Here is a 24,237-nt window from a genome sequence, read left to right as displayed (position 1 = left end):
TCTGCGGGACATGACATTTGTGCTGAATTTTAGAGATGGCAGATTTAAGTTATAGTGTTTTTGTCAATGATTCAAATTTCATTTGAAAGCAGGATCTCTAGAAAACAAGCTGAATTTTTTTCACTGTAATGCCTTGAAGCTACTGTCAGCTTTGACACCATCGTGACACCAAGGTATAAAATCTGGGAGATTACACACCTTTTAGTATTTCTAGCACTAGAAATATTATTTGCTTTTATAACCTTCATATCACACTATAAAAGGGGGAAATGTGCTTCATGGAGACCTTACTGAAAAATAGACATGAAGTATCAGGAAATGCAATTTGGAATTACTTGTATTACGACATCTTCATAGTGCTGCTTTTATGTCCTATTAAGATCAACAAGTACTGTTTAGAAGAATACTCCAGTAGTAAATAAATTCTCTAAATTTCAGTAGTACCTTGGGGATCAGGGAAAGGGCTGTTGCTCTCCTTTGTCCAATTCAGATTTCACATGAAAGACTCTACAGGCTTCCATGCTAAATCACAGGCATCTACTGGTTCCATTCCTCGAAAAATGGAGGGGTTAGGCCTGAAACGCGCGGGGTAAAAGATTTCAAAGTTCAGGATTCTCAATCAGAGGTACACATTAGCCTCCCTGAAGGAGCCTTACAATACCGGACGACCCTCGCCTTCACTTGCTGGAGCACAGCCTCGCCCTATTTGAAAATGGGCCCCCACGCAGTAGTTTGTGCACAGAGAGCAGTCACTGACTCAGCTATGCTGTCCAGGAAGTGCTTTTAAACTTAACAAACCAAAGGCAGGCACCGCCCCTCAAGCCTGGCTCCCGGAATAGGCTCCTCCGCCAGCTCTGGTTGCCCCGCCCCTGGCTGTGGGGAGCCGGGGACCCGCCCAAAGAGCGGACCTTCCAGTTTTAGTCTCAGGAACCCAGTCCTAAGGTAAGACGAAGGCCGGCGCGGGGGCGGGGCCTGGCGCGGGGGCGGGGCCTGGCGCTGCGGCGGTGGGGGGGCTCGGGGGCGGTTCCGCGGGATTAGCGTCGTCCGATTTGGGGCGTAGCTAGGTTAGGCTCGGTACTCGTTGGGTCTTGGTGCTGCAGCCGCCCCGGAACATGGCGCCGGGACGGTCCTGGCGCTGCTGCCAACGCGGCGTAGGCTGGGTGCCGGTGCTGTTCATCGCCTTCGTGGTGGCCTGGTCCTACTACGCGTACGTGGTGGAGCTGTGTGTGTGTGAGTACCAGGAGGGCGCGCCCCACCGCGGAGCCCGAAGGGGTTTCCCGGGGCGGAGCGGTTGCGGAAGTGTGTGGGGGTTCCAGCGTTTGTGCCATTCACAGTGAAGACTCGGGCCTAAGGAGTGGCGGCCGTGTGGACCGAGGAGCGAAGGGAGCTGCGAGGCAGGGCGGCCACCGGCCAGTGGGAAGTTCTTTCTTCCCAGTCAGAGTCAGTAACTCACACTCAGTGCTGCTTTTGGTCAAAGAATGAGTGAAACAATTGATCCTTTCCGCAGCTGTTTTCTTACGGAAATTTCTAGTCTGCTCGTCCTTACTGTCATTTCCCTCAGTAGTTCTCACCCGATCCCCTGAAAAACAGGAGGAACTACCTAGTACACTTACGGTAGGGGTTTACTTAGGTTGTCCTTAAGAGGGGAGGAAATGGCCTATCAAAAACATTGACTGGTGATTGATTGATTGATTACGGGAGTAGTTGATGCGCTTTGAGCAGCTGTTTCAGGTTTACATTGGCATCTGGGTTCTGGTCAGCTGCTTGCCTCCGTTCTTCGTAAGAACTTAGGGCCACGTGGTGAGTGCCGTTTGTGGACGCAGTCCCTCCTTATCCCTAGTCTTTGTGTCGGGACTGAGTCCACATTATCAAAACAGAGACGCATACAATAGGGATTGTAGGAATGGAAAGCTGTACCATGCACTCCACTGGAAGGTGGCACAAACAGGACTCCCTGTTGTGGGTCCGGGTTTGCACATCTCTCAGAGAAGTAGCAAAAGCCGAGTTCTGCGCATGAAAGAGAATGCTTTGGCTCAGAAAGTTTGGAGATAGATTTTTAAGTGAAAATACCTACCTTTAAAAAAATTATTTTGTACTATAGAATATTTAATTCCGAGGAAAACTCCCTGCAAGTAGGCCCAGAATAAGTTAGTTGTGGAATACATTTTCAAATAATAATAATCCGTTGAATATTATTTAGTCTCATTCTTTTGGATACCAGAATATTTGCCAGAAATGTTTGAATGAATTAAAATGGGCTAGAGTTGGGTATTTCTTGAGGCTACTTCCAGGAGGTGATGGTAATCATAGGATTCTCATCAGCTTAAGATGATACTTTATCTTAATTACTCTGAAGTGGGCATTTGTTACAAAGGTTGTACGGATCTTATTTAATTACATCAAAAGATTATTCCCACCCTATTTTAATTTCATAGTGGTTTTGAAGTAAAGCTTCTGAAGGAACACTAAAAATGTGCATTTATGTTGCAATTGCACATTTAATCAACAGATGACATCAAACATGAAGGAAAAGAAACATGAATTGAGAGTGTCTGGAGGAGTCATTTCATTGTTTTCCCTTCAATATTCCACAGATTTAGGAAATGAGACTGAGTAAATAGGCCCTTTGGTTAGGTCACACAATTGTTGAGTGGCTGTTAGAATGTGACCCACATCTTTCTATTCAGCATGCAACTTTTAGCAGGCCATGAGGGTATTTTAAAATACTGAAGGTGAAAGGTCTTACATAGAACCTGCATTTAATACTTCTCAATTATTTAAGTTTAGGGAGAATTTGGGAGGTCTGCAGTGTCACTGCATTACATAGTTGAACATGACAGCTCCTTCAGTCTCATTTTAAAACTGTTCTTTAAACTATACATTTATATTTTCATAAGCACAGATCCACTTAAATACATTAATATATAATTTAATAGAAGTGTAAATTTTAATGGGCTATTTCAAAAATTTTCATAAAATTTTCATAACTTCTGATATTCTTTGTCAAACTACATGGGAGAGGAAGATAATAAATAATACCTTTACATGTGTTGACTTATTTAAAGCTCATAATAATCTCCATAAAGTTAAATAATTTGTATAATAACTAGTAAATGGCATAATCAGAATTAGAACTCAAATGATATGGCTCTGGAATCCATGTTTTTAAAATTGACAACTATGCAAGACTAGTTGTTTATCCAGACCCAGACACTCAGGGCAGATATCAGTATTAGTAGTTATGGTCTATTTGTATAAGGTAATATTCTCCTAAAAGGTGGCAGCAGAAGTTTTCTAAATATTAGACAATAAAAATGCCTGGTCCACAGTAAGACATTTGAACAAATAATTTATGAGAGGCCCTCATTTCATCCCAGCTTCTCTAACTTCATTTTGTAATTTCATGCACACACACTATGTGTGTGTGTGTGTGTGTGTGTGTGTGTGTGTGTAGGCCTGTCCAGAAAGTATCCAGTCATGTAATATGAAAAATAGGGGGAAACATTGGACAAAAGACAATGATATCCCAGTCCCCTTCAAAGTAAGCACCTTCTGACTGCACACAGTGCACCTATCCCAATCACTATCAGCAGCCCCGTCGTACGTTCCCGAATCTCATCAATGGTCTGAAATCTCTTCCCTTTCAAAGGTGATTTTAGTTTTGGAAATAGCCAGAAGTTGCAGGGCTCCAAATCTGGGCTGTATGGTATTGAGTCACCTGGATGACTAGATATTTTGCCAAAACCTCTGCAGGAAATGTGATGCATGAGTGGATGTGTTGTAGTTAGTGAAGCTGCCAATCACCCCTGGCCCATAGCTGCAGCCTTCTGAATCATCCAAATAGCTTCCACCAGAGAATGTTCAAGCTTAAAGCAAAATTGAGTGCAGATTTGTTGCTTTACTCACTCAGTCATTTTGAATTCAAGGGCCACACAGAACACATGCTCACTAAACAGGCCTACCACTCCCGCTGACTAGTACAGTGAAGTCAGTGTTCACACATGTGCATTCCAGACCACTCTCCTTGCCAGATTACATCATTGCCAGGTTACATTGGTATTGTGCTATCTATTCTTGTTATATTAACAATGGTTGGATTTTTTCTGGACATACCTCTTATTAGTCAGGAATTTGTATTACTGAGAAGAGTATGATTGAGAACAAAAATTGAGTAAGTAATACATCTAACATGGCTTTCTCACAGGGGTAATGAGCGGAGAAGTGACAATTAACGTTAATTAGTAATAATGGCCTTTGATTTTAAATTGAACTGAAATTCTTTCATTTTTCCCAAGGCTGATATTTAAACACATGTATTTAATTATGGGTAGATTAACCAACTTCTCCCTAGTTTCCAAGGGTTTTATCAGAGCATCTCATTCAGGTCATTTATAGCTGTTAGTAGTATATATGTACCTTTTATTTGGCATGTAGAGGATCTTAGAGTTTAAAGAGATTTTAGAGATTTTCTAATTCAGTCTCTTTATTTTACTCCTAAGAAAACTGTTGTTTGGAAGAGCAATGTGGTTTGTCTAGGGATCAATATGCCTTTTATATTTTTCAGAGAAAAATAGGTAGATTAGAGCTGTAACCTCTGAGCCTATGTATCTAATACTTCCTTGTGTCTCAATAATTTCTTTAAATTTAGAATGTAACAAGATAAATAGCTTAAATATCAACAAGGAGAACACTGTCGATTCTCAACACACTTGATTCCTATGTGTTTTATTGATTTCAAAAGAACAAGCTTTTGATTTGATTTTTCTTTGTTTTTCTGTTTTCAATTTCATCTATTTGTAATTTGATATCTATTATTCTCTTACTTTGTGTTTAATTTGCTCCTTTTTCTTAATGTTCCAAACTGATGTTATTGAGTCGAATCTTAGGTGTTTAGTTCTATAGATTTATCCTTAAATACTGATTTATTTGCACCCCATCAATTTTGATATGTTGTATTTTTATTCAGTTCAAATTATTTTCCTTTTTCACTTTTGCTTTTATCTTCAAACCATGGGTTAGTTTAGAAGTATGCTGTGTATTTTGGAGTTACAGTATGTGGGGATTTTCCTGGTATCTCTTTGTTACTGATTTCAAGTTTAATTCCATGTAGTTAGAAAACATACCTTCTGTGACTTAAGTTCTTTAAAATATATTCAGTCTTGTTTTATGGCCCAGAATGTGGTCTGTCTTAGAAGTGTTCTGTGTGCCTTTGAGAAAAATGTATTCTATATCCAGCAGTATATTTTGCTGTTTATTGTTGGGTAGAGTATTCTGTTATGCCATAATGCTCCATAAATGTCAATTAAGAAAAATTGGTAATGTTGTTCAAGTCATGTCTGTACTTGCTGATTTTTTATTCTGTCAATTAATTATTGAGAGAGGTGGGACTCTAAGTGTAGACCTGTCTATTTCTCCTTCCATTTCTATCAGTTTTTGCTTTCATGTATTTTGTAGTATTGTAATTAGGTATATGAAATGTTTAGAATTGTACTGTCCTCTTGAGGAATTGACCCTTATCATTGTAAAGTGACTTTCTTGTCCCTGGTGATATTGTTTACTGTGAAATTTACTTTGGCAAATATTAACATGTCCACAAATCTTTCTTTTAATTAGTGTTAGCGTGGTATGTCTTTCCCTCTTCTTTTACTCTAACCTGTTTATATTTTTATATTTAAAATGCATTACTTGGCCCTCCCTGGTGTGGCTCAGTGGGATGAGCCTCATACTGCAAACCAAAATGTCACTGTTTAAATTCCCATATGCCTCTGTTGCCAGCTAAGTCCTTGATTAGGGGTATGTGAGAGGCAACTGATTGATGTTTCTCTGGCACATCCATGTTTCTTTCCCTGTCTTTCTCCTACCCTTCCCCTCTCTCTAAAAAATAAATAAAATCTTTAAAAAAATAAAATGCATTTCTTGTAAGCAGCCTACAGTTAATCTTGTTTTTTAAGTCCATTCTGAAAATCTCTTGTATCTTACTGTATTTTTAATGTATTTTAACTTTTTAAAAAGACTTTTTTAATATTTTTTTTAGTGAGAGGGGAAGTAAGGCATAAAGAGGGAAAGAAACATTGATGTGTGACATGCCCCCCAGCTAGGGACCTGGCCTGCAACCCAGGCTTGTGCCTTGATGGAAAATTGAACCAGCAACCCTTTGGTTTGCAGACCAGTACTCAACTCACTGAGCCACACCAGCCAGGCAAATCTCTGCCTTTCAGAAAAATTAACCTGTAACATTATATTAGTGTTAGGTCTACAACATAATATTCATATGTATCTATATTGAAAAATCATCACCAAAATCTAGTTAACATTCATCATCACAAATTTTTTTCCTTGTGATGGTGGTCTTTTAAGATTTACTCTCTTAACAAGTGTCAAATACACAGTACAAAATTAACTATAGACACCATGCTGTACAATCTCTGCCCTTCAGTTGGGGAGTTTTGACCCATTCCACTCAATGTGATTATTAATATAGTCAAGTTGGGGACTTCCAGCCAAGGTGGAGGTATAGGTGGAAACACTGTGCCTCCTCGCACAACCAAGTTTAAAGACAACAAAGTTTTAGTAACAAAAACGCAATCAAAACACAGAAAATTGAACTGTATGGAAGTCTGACAACAACAAACCATTCAGCCAGATCGGTTAAGAGGGGCAGAGCCAGTGGCTGGTGGAGTGGGATCAGCAGCAAAAATTGGCCGGACTGACCCAGAAGTGCAGGCAGCGGTCGGCAGATCCCAGGCTCAGGGTGGCAACCGGCAGACCCAGTGGGGGCGCAAGACGGCTGACCATGATCACACATTCACGTGCAGATAAACCAGGCAAAGGAGCGAGCAGTGAGACAGATTGCTCGGGTTAGGGCCCCAGTGACGGGAAATAAAGCCTAAAAGTACCAATTGGAAAAACTTTCGGGGTCGACGTGCTGGGAGAAGCTCCCAGGCTCACAGAGAGTTTGTTGGAGAGACCCACAGGGTCCTGGAAGGTGCACAGGCCCACACACCTCAGAGCCAGCACCAGGGGGGCCAGGTTTGCTTGGGAGAAGCAGCAGAGGGGACTGAAATCTGAGAAAGAGCAGAACAAACACCATTGCCCCTCTCTCACCCCACCCCCACATACAGGGTCACAAACCAGCGACCTGGGTTGCCCCACCCTGGTGAACACTTAAGGCTCCGCCCCTCATACATAACAGGCGTGAACAGACTAAAACATTGTGGCTCAAGAACAGTTCAAAGCCCCAGAGTCAATACTTATAAGCGACCAAGAGCTATCCAACCTATCAGAAGCACAGTTCAAAACACTGGTGATCAGGATGCTCACAGAACTGGTTGATTTTAGTCACAAATTAGATGAACATATTGAAGCTAAACTAATTGAAATGAAGGGAAATGCACAGGAAACCAATAGTAATGGAAAGGAAACTGGGACTCAAATCAAGGGAGTGGACCAGAAGGAGGAAAAAAATGACCAAACAGAAAAGGATGAAGAAACAAGAATTCAAAAAAATGAGGAGAGGCTTAGGAACTTCCAGGACATCTTTAAGCGTTCCAACATCCGAATTATAGGGTACCAGAAGGGGAAGAGGAAGAGCAACAAGTGGAACACTTATTTGACCAAATAATAAAGGAGAACTTTCCCTATCTGGCAAAGGCAATAGACTTCCAGGAAATCCAGGAATCTCAGAGAGTCCCAAAGAAGTTGGACCCAAGGAGGAACACACCAAAGCACATCATAATTACATTAACCAAGATTAAAATGAAGGAGACAATCCTAGAAGCAGCAAGAGATAAGGGGACAGTCACCTACAAAGGAGTTCCCATCAGACTGTCAGCGGATTTCTCAAAAGAGACCTTACAGGCAAGAAGGGGCTGGAAAGAAGTATTCCAGGTCATGAAATCCAAAGACCTACATCCAAAATTGCTCTATCCAGCAAAGCTTTCATTTAGAATGGAAGGGCAGATAAAAGTGTTTTTCAGATAAGGTCAAGGAGTTTATCACCACCAAGCCCTTATTATATGAAATGTTAAAGGGACTTATCTAAGAAAAAGATCAAAAGTATGAACAGTGAAAGAACAGCAAACTCACAGTTATTAACAACCACACCTAAAGCAAATTAAGAGGACAGCTAGATCAGGAGTGGAACCATAGAAATACAGATCACATGGAGGGTTAGCAACAGGGGAGTGGGAGGAGGAGAAGGGGGGAGAAGGTACAGAAAATAAGTAGGATAGATGGTAGGTAGAAAATAGATAGGGGGGAGGGTAAGAATAGTATGGGAAATACAACAAATCTAAAGAACTTGTGACACATGGACATAAAGAGGGGGAATGGTGGGGGAGGGGTTTGCAGGGTGGAGGGGAATGAAGGGGGAAATAGGACAACTGTAATGGCATAATCAATAAAATATGTTTAAATATATATATATATAGTCAAGTTTAAGCCTTATCATTTGCTATTTTTAAATCTGTCCTCTGTGTTCTTTGTTTCCTTTTCCTCTTTCTTCAGCCTTCTTTTGAATTAATCAACTTTTAAATGATTTTAAATTTTATAATTGCCCTGGCCAGGTAGCTCAGTTGCTTGTAGTGTCATCCCAGTGTGCCAGGGTTGTAGGTACACTCTCTGGTTGGGGCACATACAGGAATCAACCAGGGAATATATAGATGGGTGGAATAGCAAATCAGTGTCTCTCCTCCTTCCTTTCCTCTCTTCGTCCTTCCTTTTCTCTCTTTCTCTAAAACCAATAAAGTAAAATTTTTTGAGTTATTTTTATGGTTATTTCCATTTGTTGGCTTATTAGGTACAACTGTTATTTTAGTGGTTTATTTATGGTTTAAATATTTATTGATTTTTTCACAAAGGGGGAGGGAGGGATAAAGAGAGGGAGAGAAACATTGATGTGAAAGAGAAAACATCAACCCAATCAGTGACCGAACCTGCAACCTAGGCATGTGCCCTGATGGGGAATTGATTGAACAGCAACTTTTTGTGTTGCAGGACAGCACCCACCAACTGAGCCATACTGGTGAGGACTGTTTTAGGATTTATGGTGTACATCTTTAACTTATAACTTACCTTCAGGTATATACCACTTCACATGTAGTAGCTTATAAAAGCATTCCTTCATTTCTTCCCTCCAAGCCTGTATGTTATTGTTGTCATGCATTTTATATGTTATAAAACTCACACTATATTGCTATTATTTTGTTTAAATAATATGAAAACAAATATTACATATTTACCCACATAGTTACCATTTTCAATACTCTATATTCCTTTTTTTGTGATGATTTCAGAGAGAGAAACATCAAATTGTTGTTCCATGTTATTTTTTTTATTCTTGTGTATTCTTGTTTACAGTTGTCCCAATTTTTCCCCTTTTGCCCTCCCTTGCACCCACATCAGTCCCTATACCATTGTCCAAGACCATGGGTCATTCATACATGTTCTTTGACTAATTCCTTCCCTTTCTTTCCACAATTCCCCCCACTTCCCCTCCCCCCTGGCACCTGTCAGTTTGTTCCATGTTTCCATGTCTCTCGTTCTGTTTTGCTAGTTAGATTATTTTGTTCATTAGATTCCTCTTGTGGTGACATCATATAGTATTTCTTTCATTGCTTGGCTTGTTTCACTTAGCATAATAGCCTCCAGTTCCATTCATGCTGTCACAAAAGGTAGGAATTCTTTCTTTCTGCTGTGTAATATTCCATTGTGTAAATGTTCCACAGTTTTTTAAGCCAGTCATCTACTGATGGGTACTCAAGTTGTTTCCAGCACTTGATTATTGTAAATGGTGCTGCTGTGAACATAAGAGTGTATGAGTTGTTTTGAATTGGTGTTTCAGGATTCTTAGGATATATTCCCGGCAGTCAAATCACTGGGTCAATAGGCAGTTCCATTTCTAGCTTTTTGAGGAAATTCCATACTGTTTTCCACAGTGGCTGCACCAGGCTGCATTCCTACCATTAGTTAGGGTTACCTTTTCTTCATACCCTTGCCAGCACTTGTCGATTTATTAATGATGGCTATTCTGACTAGTGTGAGGTGGAATCTCATTGTGATTGTTTATTTATTTATTATATTTTAAAAATATATTTTATTGATTATGCTATTAGAGTTGTCCCATTCCCCCCCCCCTTATTCCCTTCCACCCTGCACACCCCATCCCACCCACATTCCTCTACTTTACTTCATGTCCATGGGTCATACATACAAGGTACAATCCCCCTTTGGCATCTACATTTTCCATACTATTCTTGACCTCTCCCTGTCTATTTTCTACCTACCATTTATGCTACTTATTTTCTATACCTTTTCCCCCTCTCTCCCTGTCCCACTGCCCTACTGATACCCCTCCATGTGATCTCTATTTCTGTGATTCTGTTCCTGTTTTAGTTGTTTGTTTAGTTTGTTTTTGTTTGTTTTTTTTTTAGGTTTGGTTGTTAATAGCTATGAGTTTATTGTCATTTTAGTGTTCATATTTTTGATCTTCTTTTTCTTAGATAAGTCCCTTTAACATTTCATATAATAAGGGCTTGGTGATGATGAACTCCTTTAACTTGACCTTATCTGGGAAGCACTGTATCTGCCCGTCTGTTATAAGTGATAGCTTTGCTGGATAGAACAATCTTGGATGTAGGTCCTTGCCTTTCATGACTTGGAGTACTTCTTTCCAGCCCCTTCTTGCCTGTAAGGTTTCTTTTGAGAAATCAGCTGATGGTATTATGGGAACTTTTTAATAGGTAACTGTTTCCTTTTCTCTTGCTGCCTTTAAGATTCTCTCCTTAATTTTAATTTTGGCTAATGTAATTATGATGTGCCTTGGTGTGTTCCTCCTTGGGTCCCGCTTCTTTGGGACTCTCTGAGCTTCCTGGACTTCCTGGAATTCTATTCCCTTTGCCAGATTGGGGAAGTTCTCCTTAATTATTTGTTCAAATAAGTGTTCCACTTGTCGCTCTTCCTCTTCTTCTGGTACTCCTATAATTCGGATGTTGGAACCTTTAAAGATGTCCTGGATGTTCCTAAGCCTCTCCTCATTTATTTGAATTCTTGTTTTTTCATTCTGTTCTGATTGTTTATTTCTTCCTTGTGCTCCAAACCATTGATTTGAGTCCTGGTTTCCTTCCTGTCACTGTTGGTTCCTTGTAGATTTTTCTTTGTTTCACATAATGTGACCTACATTGCTGACTGGGTCTTTTTTATGCTGTTGAAGTACCCAGTGATTTCCTGGAGCATTCTGATAACCAGGGTTTTGAACTGTGTATCTGGTAGGTTGGCTGTCTCTTCATCGCTTACTTGTATTTTTTCTGGAGCTTTGAACTGTTATTTCATTTGGGTCATTTTTTTTTTTTTTTTGACTCCACACGCCTGTTATATAGTAAGAGGTAGAGCCTTAGGTGTTCACCAGGGCTGGGCAACTTACATCACTTGGTCGTGACACTGTATGTGGAGGAGGTGTCCAAGAGCACCGTTCCGGTGCTGCTTGCTCTGCTCTCTGCTGGTTTTCAGTCACTTCCCCGGCCACCCACAATCAAATTGGGCCTTTCTGGTGCTAATTCCCATGTGGGTGGGTTTGTGTACATTCTGGACCTGTGGGTCTCTCCAGTAAACTCTCCTGTGAGGCTGGAAGTTTCTACCTTCAACCCCCACAGATATTTTCAGTCAGAGGCTTTGAGGCTTTATTTCCCAGTACTGAAACCTTATGTTGTATGGTCTATCTTTCTCCCTAGTTGTCCCTCCCAGTTTATCTGCATGTAAATGTGGGACTGCCCAGTCTGCAAGCCACTGCCTCACCCATCCACCAGCTGCCACAAATTCTTTTTACCTGGCTGCCAGTCTCCACCCTTCCTACCAGGCTGGATGAATATTTCTTAACTCCTTGGAATATTTCTTAACTGTATGGACTTCCATACAATTCGATTTTCTGTGAATTCTGGTTGCTTTTTGATTTTTAAATTTGTTGTTGTCCTTGTTTTAGTTGTACAAGGAGGCACATTGTGTCTACCTATACCTCCATCTTGGCCAGAAGTCCTTCGTTGTGATTTTAACTCACATCTCTCTGATGACTAGTAATACTGAGCTTCATTTCATGTCTCTGGGCCCTGTGTATGTCCTCCTTGGAGAAGTGTCTGTTCAGGTCCTTTGCCCATTTTTTAATTTGGATTGTTTGTCTTGCTGGTGTTGAGTCATATGATTTATTTATATATTTTGGAGACGAAACCCTTGTCCAATGTATCATTGGCAAATATGTTCTCCCATACAGTCAGTTCTCTTTTCATTTTGATGATAGTTTCTTTAACCACACAGAAGCTTTTAAATTTGATGTAGCCCCATTTGTTTATTTTTTCCCTGTATTTTCTTTGCCCTGGGAGATATATCAGCAAAAATATTGCTACATGGGATATCTGAAATTTTTCTGCCTGTGTTTTCTGCTAGGTCTTTTTCCATTTTGAGTTCATTCTAGTGTATAGGGTAAGATGGTGGTGTAGTTTCACTTTTTTGCAAGTACCAATCGATTTCTCTCAACACCAGTTATTGAAGAGGCTATTTTTAGCCTCTTTGTATGCTCGTGTCCCCTTTGTCAAATATTAATTGATCATAGAGATATGGGTTTGTTTCTGAGCTTTCTATTCTGTTCCATTGATCTGTGTGTCTGTTCTTATGCCAGTACCAGACTGTTTTGATTACAGTGGCCTTAGAGTATAGTTTGATATAAGGAATTGTGATCCTTCCAACTTTATTCTTTCTCAAGATTTCTGAGGCGCATCAGGGTGTTTTTTTGTTTCCATATAAATTTTTGGAATATTTGTTCTAGGTCTGTGAAATATGCCATTGATATTTTCATAGGAATTGTGTTGAACCTATAGATTGCTTTGATTAGTATAGACATTTTAATGATGTTAAGTCTTCCAATCCATGAAAATGGAATATCCTTCCATTTATTTGTATCTTTCTCAATTCTTTCTTCATTTTTATATAGTTTTCCAAGTATAGGACTTTTATCTGCTTAGTTAAATTTATTCCTAGGTACTTTATTTTTGTTGTTGTTGCCATAATAAATGGGATAGTTTTCTTAGGTTTGCTTTATGATTGTGCCCCAATTTCCGAATATTGACTTTGTATCCCACTAATTTGCCATATTCACTAATAAGTTTGTGCAGTTTTTTTTTGGTGGAACTGCACCAAAAAATTTGGGTAGAACCTACAAGGTTTTCTATGTACACTATCATCTTGTCTGCAAATAATGATAGTTTTATTTCCTCCTTTTCAATTTGGATGTCTTTTATTTCTTTTTCTTGTCTGATTGCTGTGGCTAGGACTTCAGTACTAGATTGAATAAGAGTCATGAAAGTGACACCCCTGTCTTCTTCCTGATCTTAAGGGAAACGCTTTTAGTTTTTGCCCATTAAATATGATGTTAGCAGGAAGTAGGTTTTTCATATATGGCCTTTACTATTTGAGGTATGCTCCCTCTATTCCCAGTATGTTGACTGTTTTTATCATAAATGGCTACTGGATTTTATCAAATGCTCTCTCTGCATTTATTGATATGATCGTGTGATTTTTGTCTTTTTTTGTGATGTAATTTTCAAATATTGTACCATCTTTGCATCCCTGGAATAAAGCCTGCTTGATCATGGTGTATGATCTGTGTAATATATTGCTGGACCCAGTTTGGTAGTATTCTGTTGAGGATTTTAACATCTATGTTTATCAGAGATATTGACTTGTGATTTTCTTTCTTTGTTGTGTCCTCACCTGGCTTTGGGATTAGGATAATACTGGCGTCATAAAAAGAGTTTGGTGGTCTTGAATTTTGGGGAATAGTTTGAAAAGGATAGGTGTTAGTTCTTCTTTTAATGTTCAGTAAAATTAACCTGTGAAGCCACCTGGCCCAGGGCGTTTGTGTGCCAGGAGTTTTACGATAACTGCTTCTATTTCACTAGAATAGAAGCAGTTGTTATATTCACTATTCAGTTTTTCTGCTTCTTCCTGATTTAGTTTTGGTAGATTTTATGTTTCTAAAAGTTTACTCATTTTGCCCAAGTTGTGCATTTTTGGGGGCATGTTCATAGTAATTTCTTACTATCCTTTGTATTTCTGTGGTATCAGTTGTTACCTCTCATTTCTGCTTTCGTTTATTTGGGTCCTCTCTGTTTTCTTGTTGGTGAATCCGGTTAACAGTTTATCAACTTTGTTTATCTTTTCTATGAACCAGCTCCTGGATTCATTGACCCTTTGACATTTTTTTTTAACTCTGTCATTTAATTCTGCTCTGATTTTGATTATTTTCTTTCTTCTGCTGCTCTGGGCTTCATTGTTCCTCTAGTTCTTTTAGATGTAGGGTTAGGTTGTTTGAGATTTTTTTTTCTTCTACTTTATGCGGTTATTGGTTGATTCTTGCATATACCCTGACTAGATATGGAACCCCTAACTGGGCTGTCTAGCAAGAGCCTCATTATTCTTTTTTATGATTAGTATTCCTCCTCCTGCTCCTCCTGCCCTGGAATGCGTGTGCATGAACAACGATAATTTCACTGTACTAGACATTGGGGGTGGTAGACGCCGTTTAGTGAGCATATGTACTGTGTGGTCATTGCATTCAAAATAACTGAGCAGGGAGAGCAATGAATCTGCATTCAGTTTAAGCTTGAACATTCCTTTGTGTAAACTATTTGGATGATTCAGAAGGCCGCAGCCATGGGTGATTGGCAGCTTCGCCACAACAACACGCTTACTCATGCAGCACATTTCCTGCAGAGGTTTTGGCAAAACATCGAATCACCTACAGCCCAGAATCAGCTCCCCTATAGCCCAGATTTGGATTCCCATGCTAAATTCCATAGTCTAATGCCTGCTTTCTTGACGTTTCTGCTTGGATATTTAGTTGATCCAAGGTCCTTACCAGGACCAAAATAAAGACTTACCAGGTCCAAAATAAAATTTGAGATTTATTTTCTCTCTTTCCTGAACCTGCTCCTTCTACTCTAGCTCAGTAAATGAATTTCATCATTTCAGTTTGTTGGTTCAGAAATCATTCCACATCTAATAAATCAGTAAATGCTGTCATTAAAAGTACTGAATGAAACCTGGCTGCTTCTCACCACTACTACTGCAACTATATTCATTCCAGCCACCATAGTCTCTGTCTTGTACACTAGATTGGAAAACATGGCCATAGTAATTTGTACTTCCTCCCATCAAGAGGTGGTGTCTGTTTACCCACCTGGTGAATCTGGATGGCTTTGTACTTGCTTTGATGAATAGAATATAGTGGAAGTGATGTGTATGGTCTGGAGCCTAGGCCTCAAGACAGCATGCATCTTCACTTTAGCTCTTTTGGCATGTTCTGGTCACCACGTAAGGGAGTCCAGGCTAGACCCATAGGTGTCCAACCTTTTAGTGTTTCTGGGCCACCCTGGAAGAAGAGATGTTTTGGGCAACACATTAAATACATTGCAAAACATCACAAAAAAAAATCTCATGATGTTTTAAGTAAATTTATGATTTTGTGTTGGGCCACATTCATAGCCATCCTGGGCTGCATGAGGCCAGAGGACCGCAGCCCTGAGCTCCGAAAGGCCTGAGCCAAGAGAGAGAGGTCTGGCCAAGGCGAGCTAAGTTCCAAAGCACCTGTTCTGAATAAGGCCATCTTAGACTTTTCTGCCCCAGTCAAGCTACCAGTTGACTATATCTAGTAGAAAAAACAGTTCACCTGATTTTAGCCAGAACTGCTGACACACAATTGTAGGAAATAATAAATGGTGGTTGTTTAAAGTCACTGAGTTTTGGGTGGTTTGTTACACAGTATTATCGCCTGTAACACTGTAGTACCCTTATATCTTGTCTCTCCCTTCTTGCTCCAACCCCATCCTCATGCTATATCCTGCCTATTCTCTATGAAGCAGCTAGAATGATTCCTTTCAAATTAATACCAAATTTCTCACTCCTCTTCAGTGGAACACCTTAAGTCCTTACCATGTTGTCTTCCCCTCATTCTCTACCATAATTTCTTTTCTACTCTTCCTTTAATTTGTTTTATGGCTGCCATACCGGCCTCTTTGTATATTTTAGTATTTGTCGAATGAGCTCTCTGAACTTGTTCCCATGCTATAAAATTAGATAATACTTGTCTTACAAAATAATGTAAAATTCATAGCAAAATAGGTTTCCAAATGTTATTGGGAGTGGGGAGAAAATTTAAGTAGCCACTAGCATACTTTCTCTTGTTTTCCCTCTTTTGGCAGGTTAGAGTTGTGTTGTTCTCTCTCCTGCCACCCCCATACACACTTTAGTGAGTGAAGGAGCATGTTCTTACACAGTTTTATTTGTACACACACACACACATGCATATATATACATACACACACACCTATATATATAAATAAAGAATATACATTCTTTTTTTAATTAGTTGTATTTGAAGATCATATTGCATATGCCTATTTTGCTATGAGCTGCTGGTAGTGTCAGAGTATATTGCTGAAGGGGGGGAGCCAGGACTATTAACTTTTTTAAAAAAATAAGGAACTTGCCTGGCTGGTGTGGCTCATTGGGTTGAGTGGGGACCTCTGAACCAGAGAGTCACTGGTTTGATTCCCAGTCAGTGCACATGCCTGGGTTACAGACCAGGACCCCAGCTCAGGGCCCACAAGAGACAATTGCACATTGACGATTCTCTCCCTCTCTTCCCCTCTCTCTGGAAATAAATGAATAAAATCTTTTTTAAAAATCAGGAATTGGCCCTGGCTGGTGTAGCTCAGTGGATTGAGCGCGGGCCTGCGAACCACAGGATCGCGGTTCGATTCCCAGTCAGGGCACATGCCTGGGTTGCAGGCCCGGTTCCCTGCAGGCCAGTCCCCAGCAGGGGACACACAAAAAGCAACCATACATTGATGTTTCTCTCCCGCTCTCCTTCCCCCCTTCCCCTCTAAAGATAAATAAATGAAATCTTTAAAAAAAAAAAAAATCAGGAATTGATACTGGATTTTTCAAATGCCTTTTGGCATCTGTAGAAATAGAGATTTTTTTCTTTATTTGTTGATCCTAAGTAAACATTTTGTATCTCACACTCTATTTCAGCACCTGATTCCAGAGAAACTCAGACAGTATCTTTGTGGGGAAATCTATTCCTGATTTCTTGCGCTTACTCTTTTTAGTATCTTTGCAGATTCTTGCTAGAAATAGTTATTGTACTGGTTGCCAGATGGAGGTTTTTCTAATTCCATGATTTCTTCTACATAAGAATTGTACTGTAAGAAAAAGGTTTCCCTCTTTCCCATTTTTAGTTATTCATTTAAAGATTGTATGTGTTTATTTATTTACAAAAAGAAGGGAAGGGAGGGAGAAACATTGACGTGAGAGTGGAACATTGATCTGTTACCTCCTGTACACGCCCCCACCCAGGACTGAGGCTACAACCAGCCATGTGCCCTGACTGGGAATCCAACTGGTCACCTTTCACATTGCAGATGATGCCCAACAGACTGGGCCACACCAGTCAGGGTCATTTACTCATTTATATGCACATGGTCTCATGGGTTCTTCTATTATGGGTTATAATCTTACCATTTTTTGTTGTTGTTCTGATTCTCTCACACTTGACCAATAGAATCTCTTTCAGTTTGGTTTCTCTGTCTTTCTAACATGTCCCCATCACTTAGTTCTTCCTTACTTTTTGGCAACATGATTTTTAAGGGCTTATCTGATACTTGTCCCTGGAATCTGCCATTTCAAAGTGGAACAAATCTGAGTGTAAAAAACAAAAACATTCAAGTACTAGAAGAAAATTTGAGTGGATGATCTTATAACCAGAGATTAAGGAAAGCCCTACAGGGGGAAAAAAAAGAATAGGTGATATAAGTAGTTAGTTCACAGAAAAAAAATGAAAATGGCTCATAAACTTATGAACAGATGCTTACTCTCACTTATAAGATAAATGCAAAGTGAAACTACCCTGCAGTACCAAAATTTGAAAACATTTCATTGGGTATATTCTAGAGAAACAAGCAGTTTCATACATTGCTGGTAGGAGTGTAGAATGGTACAACCCCTACAATGAGGATTCGGGGGATAAACAGGCGGATTTACTTTTTGTCCAATAATCCCACTATTGGCATCTACGCTGAAAATAAACTTTCACAAATAACACATGCATAGGGTCATTTATTGCCACATTGTAGCATCAGAAAACTGGGGACTACCCAGATGTCTATCGATAGAGGCCTGATTGTATTACCGGGACCCCCACACAATGGAGTACTGTGCAGTGCCGTACAAACAAGCCATGGTTGTGTCTATGTACTCTATGTGTAATGATTAAAAAAAAAAAGCAAGGTGTAGAATGGCTTATAAATGGAGAAATTGAAAATAACAGGGTGGATAAAAGTAGCTTTACAATTGTGAGTATATGAAACAGGATTTATTCTTGTGTTATTAATTATTGTAACATCATGTTTACAAACACCTGTAAACCTACTTTTGCCCCACCATGTATATACTTACTTGCTTATTTCGGTAAGAGAAAATATAAAAAGGATAAAACAAATACTAATAAGAATGATTACTTGGCATGAGGAATGAAAGCCAGGCCTTTCTGAGTACCTTTTTATATAACTTTGACTTTTAAACCATTGATATATTATGCATATTGAAAAAATAAAATTAAAACAGAGAGAAAAAACTGGAAAATCTAAAATCATGATAAACGAACTTAATTTATTAAATTATTTTTTTCTTTTGTTTGTTTGGTTTTTTAATTTGCTAATCTGAGAGAGAAGAAGAAGAGGCGAGAGAGACAGAAGCAAGGATTTGTTGTTCCGCTCATTTGTGCACTCATTGTTGCTTCCTGTATGTGCCCTCACTGGGGATCAAACCAGCAACCTTGGTGCATCAGGATGATGCTGTAACCAACTTAGCTTCCTGGCCTGGGCCTCAAGTGACTTTTGAACATAGTACTCCTTAGTGGGATATAGTCTAAAGCCAAAACAAAATAAAATGAAAAAGCTGCAAAGAAATACACTTGTATGCAGTTTTAAACTATTTTATGTATATTTTAGGATAAACTAAATTAAGTAAGTTAATTGGGAACTAAGATATTCATTGTGAAAGCAAAGAGATACAAATATTATGCCAAAGAAATTGAGGAAAAACTCTGTAGGGGTACATGATAGACTAATTAAGTAACTAAGAGTGCCATAGAGGAGTCCTGTTCAAGGTAGCACTAAGGAAAGAGCTAAGGAAACAGCACAGCTATAACCATATGGAAATGCCTAAAATAAACAGAGTTCTGAAAGAAATGTTTAATGTAATTGCAGTGTCAATGATGAAGAAGAATTTGAGTTTTAGCAGTTTGGTGTTTTTAGTATGTTTTAGAGTGCATAATTCTGAAGTTGCATTAGTGTTTACATTTTATAACTAAACTTTATGAAAATGATGTTAAGGTGAATAGTCAACCTGTGATAAAATTTATGTACAAAATGTTTAAAATATATTAATTCACTATTTTTTCTTCTATTCTAGTTACTCTTTCTGGAAATGGAGAAAATGGTAAGGTACTTTTAGTCTCAATTTAAGTAGACTACTTAGGGTATCATAATTACAACCCGAATTCTTTTTATTTAGTGATGACTGTGTGGGTTTTTTTGTTTGTTTGTTTTTTCAGAAAGACAGTATATACTTTTTAAGTTTAAGTAATTAAAATGAGATGTAATACTGGGTTCATTTTTATACATTTAATATATTTTCATTTGCATTATTTATATAAATTAAAATAGTTGTCATTTTGTAAGGCATCTAGTATCCAGATTTCATTGATGTACATATTTCTGCCTTGTGTGTTCTTTGGAGTAATAGTTCAAAGATATTTACTATTTAGGGTGAAGAAGGGATTTTATCTTCTCTTGTTTATACATTTGTTAAAATGTGTACTTTAGTACTCACAGACATTTAGTTAAATAGACTGTAAGTTTGTAAATTGTATTACTGGTTCATTTTGAAAGGGAATTAAAAGTTTTTATCATGACTATTCAAAGACAGAACTAGAGGAAAAAATATTTGCTCAGAGCTCACTGAGATAAAATAAAATTTTAGGTGTAATGAGACAGATTTCAGGAATAAAATTTGATGATTTGAGATACAGAAATCCAGACAATTTCTAGAACGGTTTTACAGTTAGAAATTAATATTTATTCTTATTACTGGAAATAATAAGGCATTAACTATGTAACTCTCAAGTTGGCTTTGAATCTGATTTCTCAGTAACAGAATAAACATAGACTCAATCTCGGTAGGTTTGTTTTTCTTCCTTTAAATCAAAATTGTGTTCCATATGTTGAATGAGTACATACAGAAAGCAGAGAATTTCTGAAATTCTTAAAATAGAACTTTCAGTTTGTATCTTTATTTCTTGGAAATGTTTTCTCCATGTTTTCCGAAGAGTCTTTTGATGAAGTTTTTTGTTTGCTTATTTGTTTGTCTTTAATTTAGTTACAGGTGATTTATGAATCAGGCTTTTTGATTTATAGGTTCCTGTTTTCTTTCAGCTTTGATTTAATTTGCTTAGTTAACTTGCTTTATGTATTTTTTAGCACATATGTGTGCACAGAAGTTTGTTATTAGCAATCACATTAATTCAAGCTTGTTTAAAAGCAATATTTTCTATTTTTTACACCATAATTTTGATGCCAGAGTGGGGAGTTCCCCGTGGGAACTCCAGACTCAACCCAAAAAGGATTTAAGACTCAAGCCAGATAAGAGGTTAAAGGGGAAAAGCAGGTTTTATTGAGAAGAGGGAACAAGCAGGAAAACCCAATCTGCAGATAGAGTAATGGACTCTCCTCATTAAAGAAGGAAGAGAGGCCTCACCTGTCTCTAGAGGTTGAGCTTGTATCTGTTTGTAGTCTCTATGGAAAATTGCTGGTATGGGAAAATAGAGAGTGGAAAGAGGTTGAGATTAATTTTGACCTTTACAAAGTATATTTTGTGGTGTTGTGTTCTCCCTTTGTGGTATGGTTAAACAATAAGGTATGAATGAGTAGCTATTAATCAGTCTTAGGCAGGAATTTTCTTTGTCTAGAGGTTCCTCATGGTCTGCTAGCATTTTAGTCAGGTGGGTTCTGTGTCAGGCAGCACGTAGCAGGCTCCTGACTTGGGCTGTGAAAGAATTCACAGAGTGAAGGATAGCAAAGTTTTTATTTTTACTTTCCCAAGGGAGGGAAAGGGCTAGGTGTGGAGAAATGCAGCAGCCCCAGGAGGTTAGAGCTTTGGGCACTTATTAGGTAATGGGGTGGTTATAGAGCAAAAGGTTTCAGTTGAGCTGCAACTTGTTTCAAAGGTATATGGTCCAGTTTGGATGGTTGTGGTCTGGTATATCCTGTTTCATAAGTTCCTAGATTCTCAGCACCTTTAGGGGGCTTCCAGTAATTTTCTAGTCCTGAGGATAAAGGCTCTAAAACCATTAGGGTCAGTCATGCTTTATGGAGTCCAGCTAGTTCTGGGAAAGAGGACCTGAAAAGGGGGCTTGTGTCCCATTATTAAGTACTTACTGTATTTCAGGCATTATGCTGAGAGATGTATTTTACCTATGTTTTTATAAGTGAGAGTTACAGGTTTTTAAAGCAAGAGCCATTTTGTTTTTGTTCTTATGGAGAGCAGAAATATTCTAAAAATATGTTAAATGTTTTTAAAAATGTTTTTAGGCTGTATTGTTTTACATTCTAGCTTTAATTGTAAGTAACTAAACGGTCAAGAGGTTTAAACAGCTCTAGGCTACCATTTATTTCAAAGCTATACAATAGTGTATAGATGACGATTGACAAACTTGACTGAATGTCAGGCCAGGCAAAAATGAAGTGAAGTGAGTTAGATGAAGATGACAGTTGGTGGTAATATTAGGAGACTGAGCTCCAGCATGCTTTTCCAAAGGAAAAACAAAGAATGGTATTGAATCTGCTGAGTGGACTGTGAGATTTAACGTGGAGGGAGCTGAAATGATACAAAATGCAGTTCAAAAAACCAGTATGGTTAGTGAGGATGACAATCAATTTTAATGGGAGTGAAAAGAAGGCAAATTTGAAAATAGAAGGAGATTATAGTTAGAACTTTATCTTGGGATCAGATGTTGGCTTTAAAGTAGGCTGTGACCACTGTTGTTGCCTGAGGTAAACCAGTCTAGAAATAGGTTCTTGCTGCTTGGGGAAATGCATTTTGGGGAGTCACACATAGGAGGATTTGAACAGTAGTAGTAGCAGCAAGACTTAGTGGAAGGGCACACGGGACATAGATCCCCCTGAAGAGGGCGCTGTACTGTCTCTTCCACAACCTGCTGGCTCAGCTCTGTCTCATTTCAGAAGTCCAGCCTCTGAGGTCACAGCCCCACACTTGTCCCCACTGAGTCCAGGAGGAGATCCAGGGCCCAGAGCTGCAGTGCCATTAGCCTGGGATCCAAGATTCCAGTAGTCCAGGTCTCTGCTCCCATCTGGTCCCCAAGGCTGCTGCAGAGAGAGAGAGAGTATGTGTGAGACTTGGACCGTTAAGCTTTGATTATATTTCCTTGGGTTTGGGAAGGAGTAAATTTTCTTTCATACTACACTATCTCTTTCCTGGATCTTCACGGGGCTCTGCTGATGCCTCCTGCTATCCAATTCGTTTCCTAGGTTTTTCTCTTCCCCTTAATGCTTGCTATTTTTGCTCCTATTGCACATGCCTAGGCAATTTTCCCTGTTTATTCTCCCCCTCCCCAGTCCCTGCAAACTGATGGATTGTTCTCCCAGGAAGACTGGAAAGCTGGTCTTTCCTGCCTGCTCCAAAATTAACATCCCTTTGGTGGAGGATGGGGCTCTCATGTGGGGTATCTGTGAGGCATTAGCCTTCTCACCTAGTCACGCTTAGCCAGTTTTACTTCCTTCTCTTTTGTTAATACCAAACTAGCTGCCTGTGCCAACACTATGATGATGGTTCAAAAAGTGGAGGAAAATATAACTTTAGGTATGACAGTGAAAGGAGCCTTGGATTTTTATTAAGTAGATATGGGTTTGAAATCTGGGTTTCTCGTTTAGTAACTAAATGAAACTGGGCAAGAAATTAAATTCCCTGAGCCTCAGTTTTTACCTTTGTAAACTGAAAGAATTACCACATTGTCGTGAGAGTTAGAAATAAGGTCTACATTATATGCTGTCTCAGACTTTCAGTGGCAGAAGTGGTGATTTGAATAACTATGGTCAGATATGGTTACTAGGAAGTCCCAGAGTTTTAGAATGAATTCATTAGTTAATGCAGTTGGAGTTACTTCACAGGAATTTCACTGCCAGGGGGTAGGGGTCTAAGCAGCACATTTTATGCTGCCCACCGAGATGGGTTGGAAATGAGACAGACTAGACTACGGAGACCAGTTGACTTTTGCATTAATCCAAGTGAAATAAGCAACAGTTGAAGTAGTGAAAAGTTTACATTGAAAGAGATTGTAGGAGCTAGAATTTGAAGTGCTTTTTACTTTTTTTTTTCTCAACCTCGCCCCTTCTTTATTTTTATGGAGGTGTGACATATAAATATAAAACACACAAATCTTAAGTGTTCAACTCAATGACTGTTTACAGCATAAGCACTACCAGTGCAACGACCTCCCAGGTCCAGGCATAAACTGCTTTCAGCACCTCAGGAAGTGCTCGTCTGCCCCTTCGGGACAGTAAGCGCCTTCCCCCCTCCCCGGGGTAGCCACTGTTGTCCTGTCTGTCACCACAGATCAGTTTTGTCTCTTCTTAAACTTTTTGCAATTGGAATAATTAGTATGTACTTTGCAAATCTATCTTCTTTTACTCTATCTGGTTGTGTTGTGTTTAGTGGCTTGTTCTTTTCCATTGCCATGTAGCAGCCCTGAAGTGCTTTTTACTGATGAGCTGCAGGATGTGAGGAGTCATTGAGCCCTGGCTTCCTGGAGGCTTCCTTCCTGTCTCCTGGACCAGGATAATTGCAATAGAAAATGCTGGGGTCCAAGGAGTTGTCACTTTTTTATTTAAAAAGGACATTTTTAAAACCAAAAACATAAGGAAAAATAACCTCAGACCATAGGAAGAACAGTACTTTGAACTGAAAATATGTTAGCTCCATAAAAGCTTTACCATGTTGTTATTAATATTTCTCATTTCATTGTAGATCAGTGAAAACTTTTATTAGTCCTTCACGTTGGGAAATGCTGACAAAGAGAATACAAACAAGCACCACCTTTTGAAAAGAAATTAAGAT

The 24,237-nt window shown here is 39.1% G+C and overlaps 1 protein-coding gene across 1 annotated transcript in view; it reads left to right on the top strand.

The window, feature by feature from the left end:
- Positions 1-1,047: 1,047 nt before the first annotated feature.
- Positions 1,048-24,237, top strand: part of ZDHHC20 (zinc finger DHHC-type palmitoyltransferase 20) — an 86,220-nt gene continuing 63,030 nt past the window's right edge. Inside the window, exons 1-2 of the mRNA XM_037157818.2 lie at positions 1,048-1,230; positions 19,519-19,545. Coding sequence (XP_037013713.2) covers positions 1,113-1,230; positions 19,519-19,545 — 145 coding nt within the window. The 5' untranslated portion in view covers positions 1,048-1,112. The remainder of the gene's footprint in view (positions 1,231-19,518; positions 19,546-24,237) is intronic.

The sequence above is a fragment of the Artibeus jamaicensis genome, unplaced genomic scaffold, assembly GCF_021234435.1.
Source record: "Artibeus jamaicensis isolate MK-2021 breed Jamaican fruit bat unplaced genomic scaffold, CSHL_Jam_final contig_3188, whole genome shotgun sequence".
In the NCBI taxonomy this organism is placed as follows: domain Eukaryota; kingdom Metazoa; phylum Chordata; class Mammalia; order Chiroptera; family Phyllostomidae; genus Artibeus; species Artibeus jamaicensis.
This window is presented reverse-complemented; position numbering and strand designations above follow the sequence as displayed.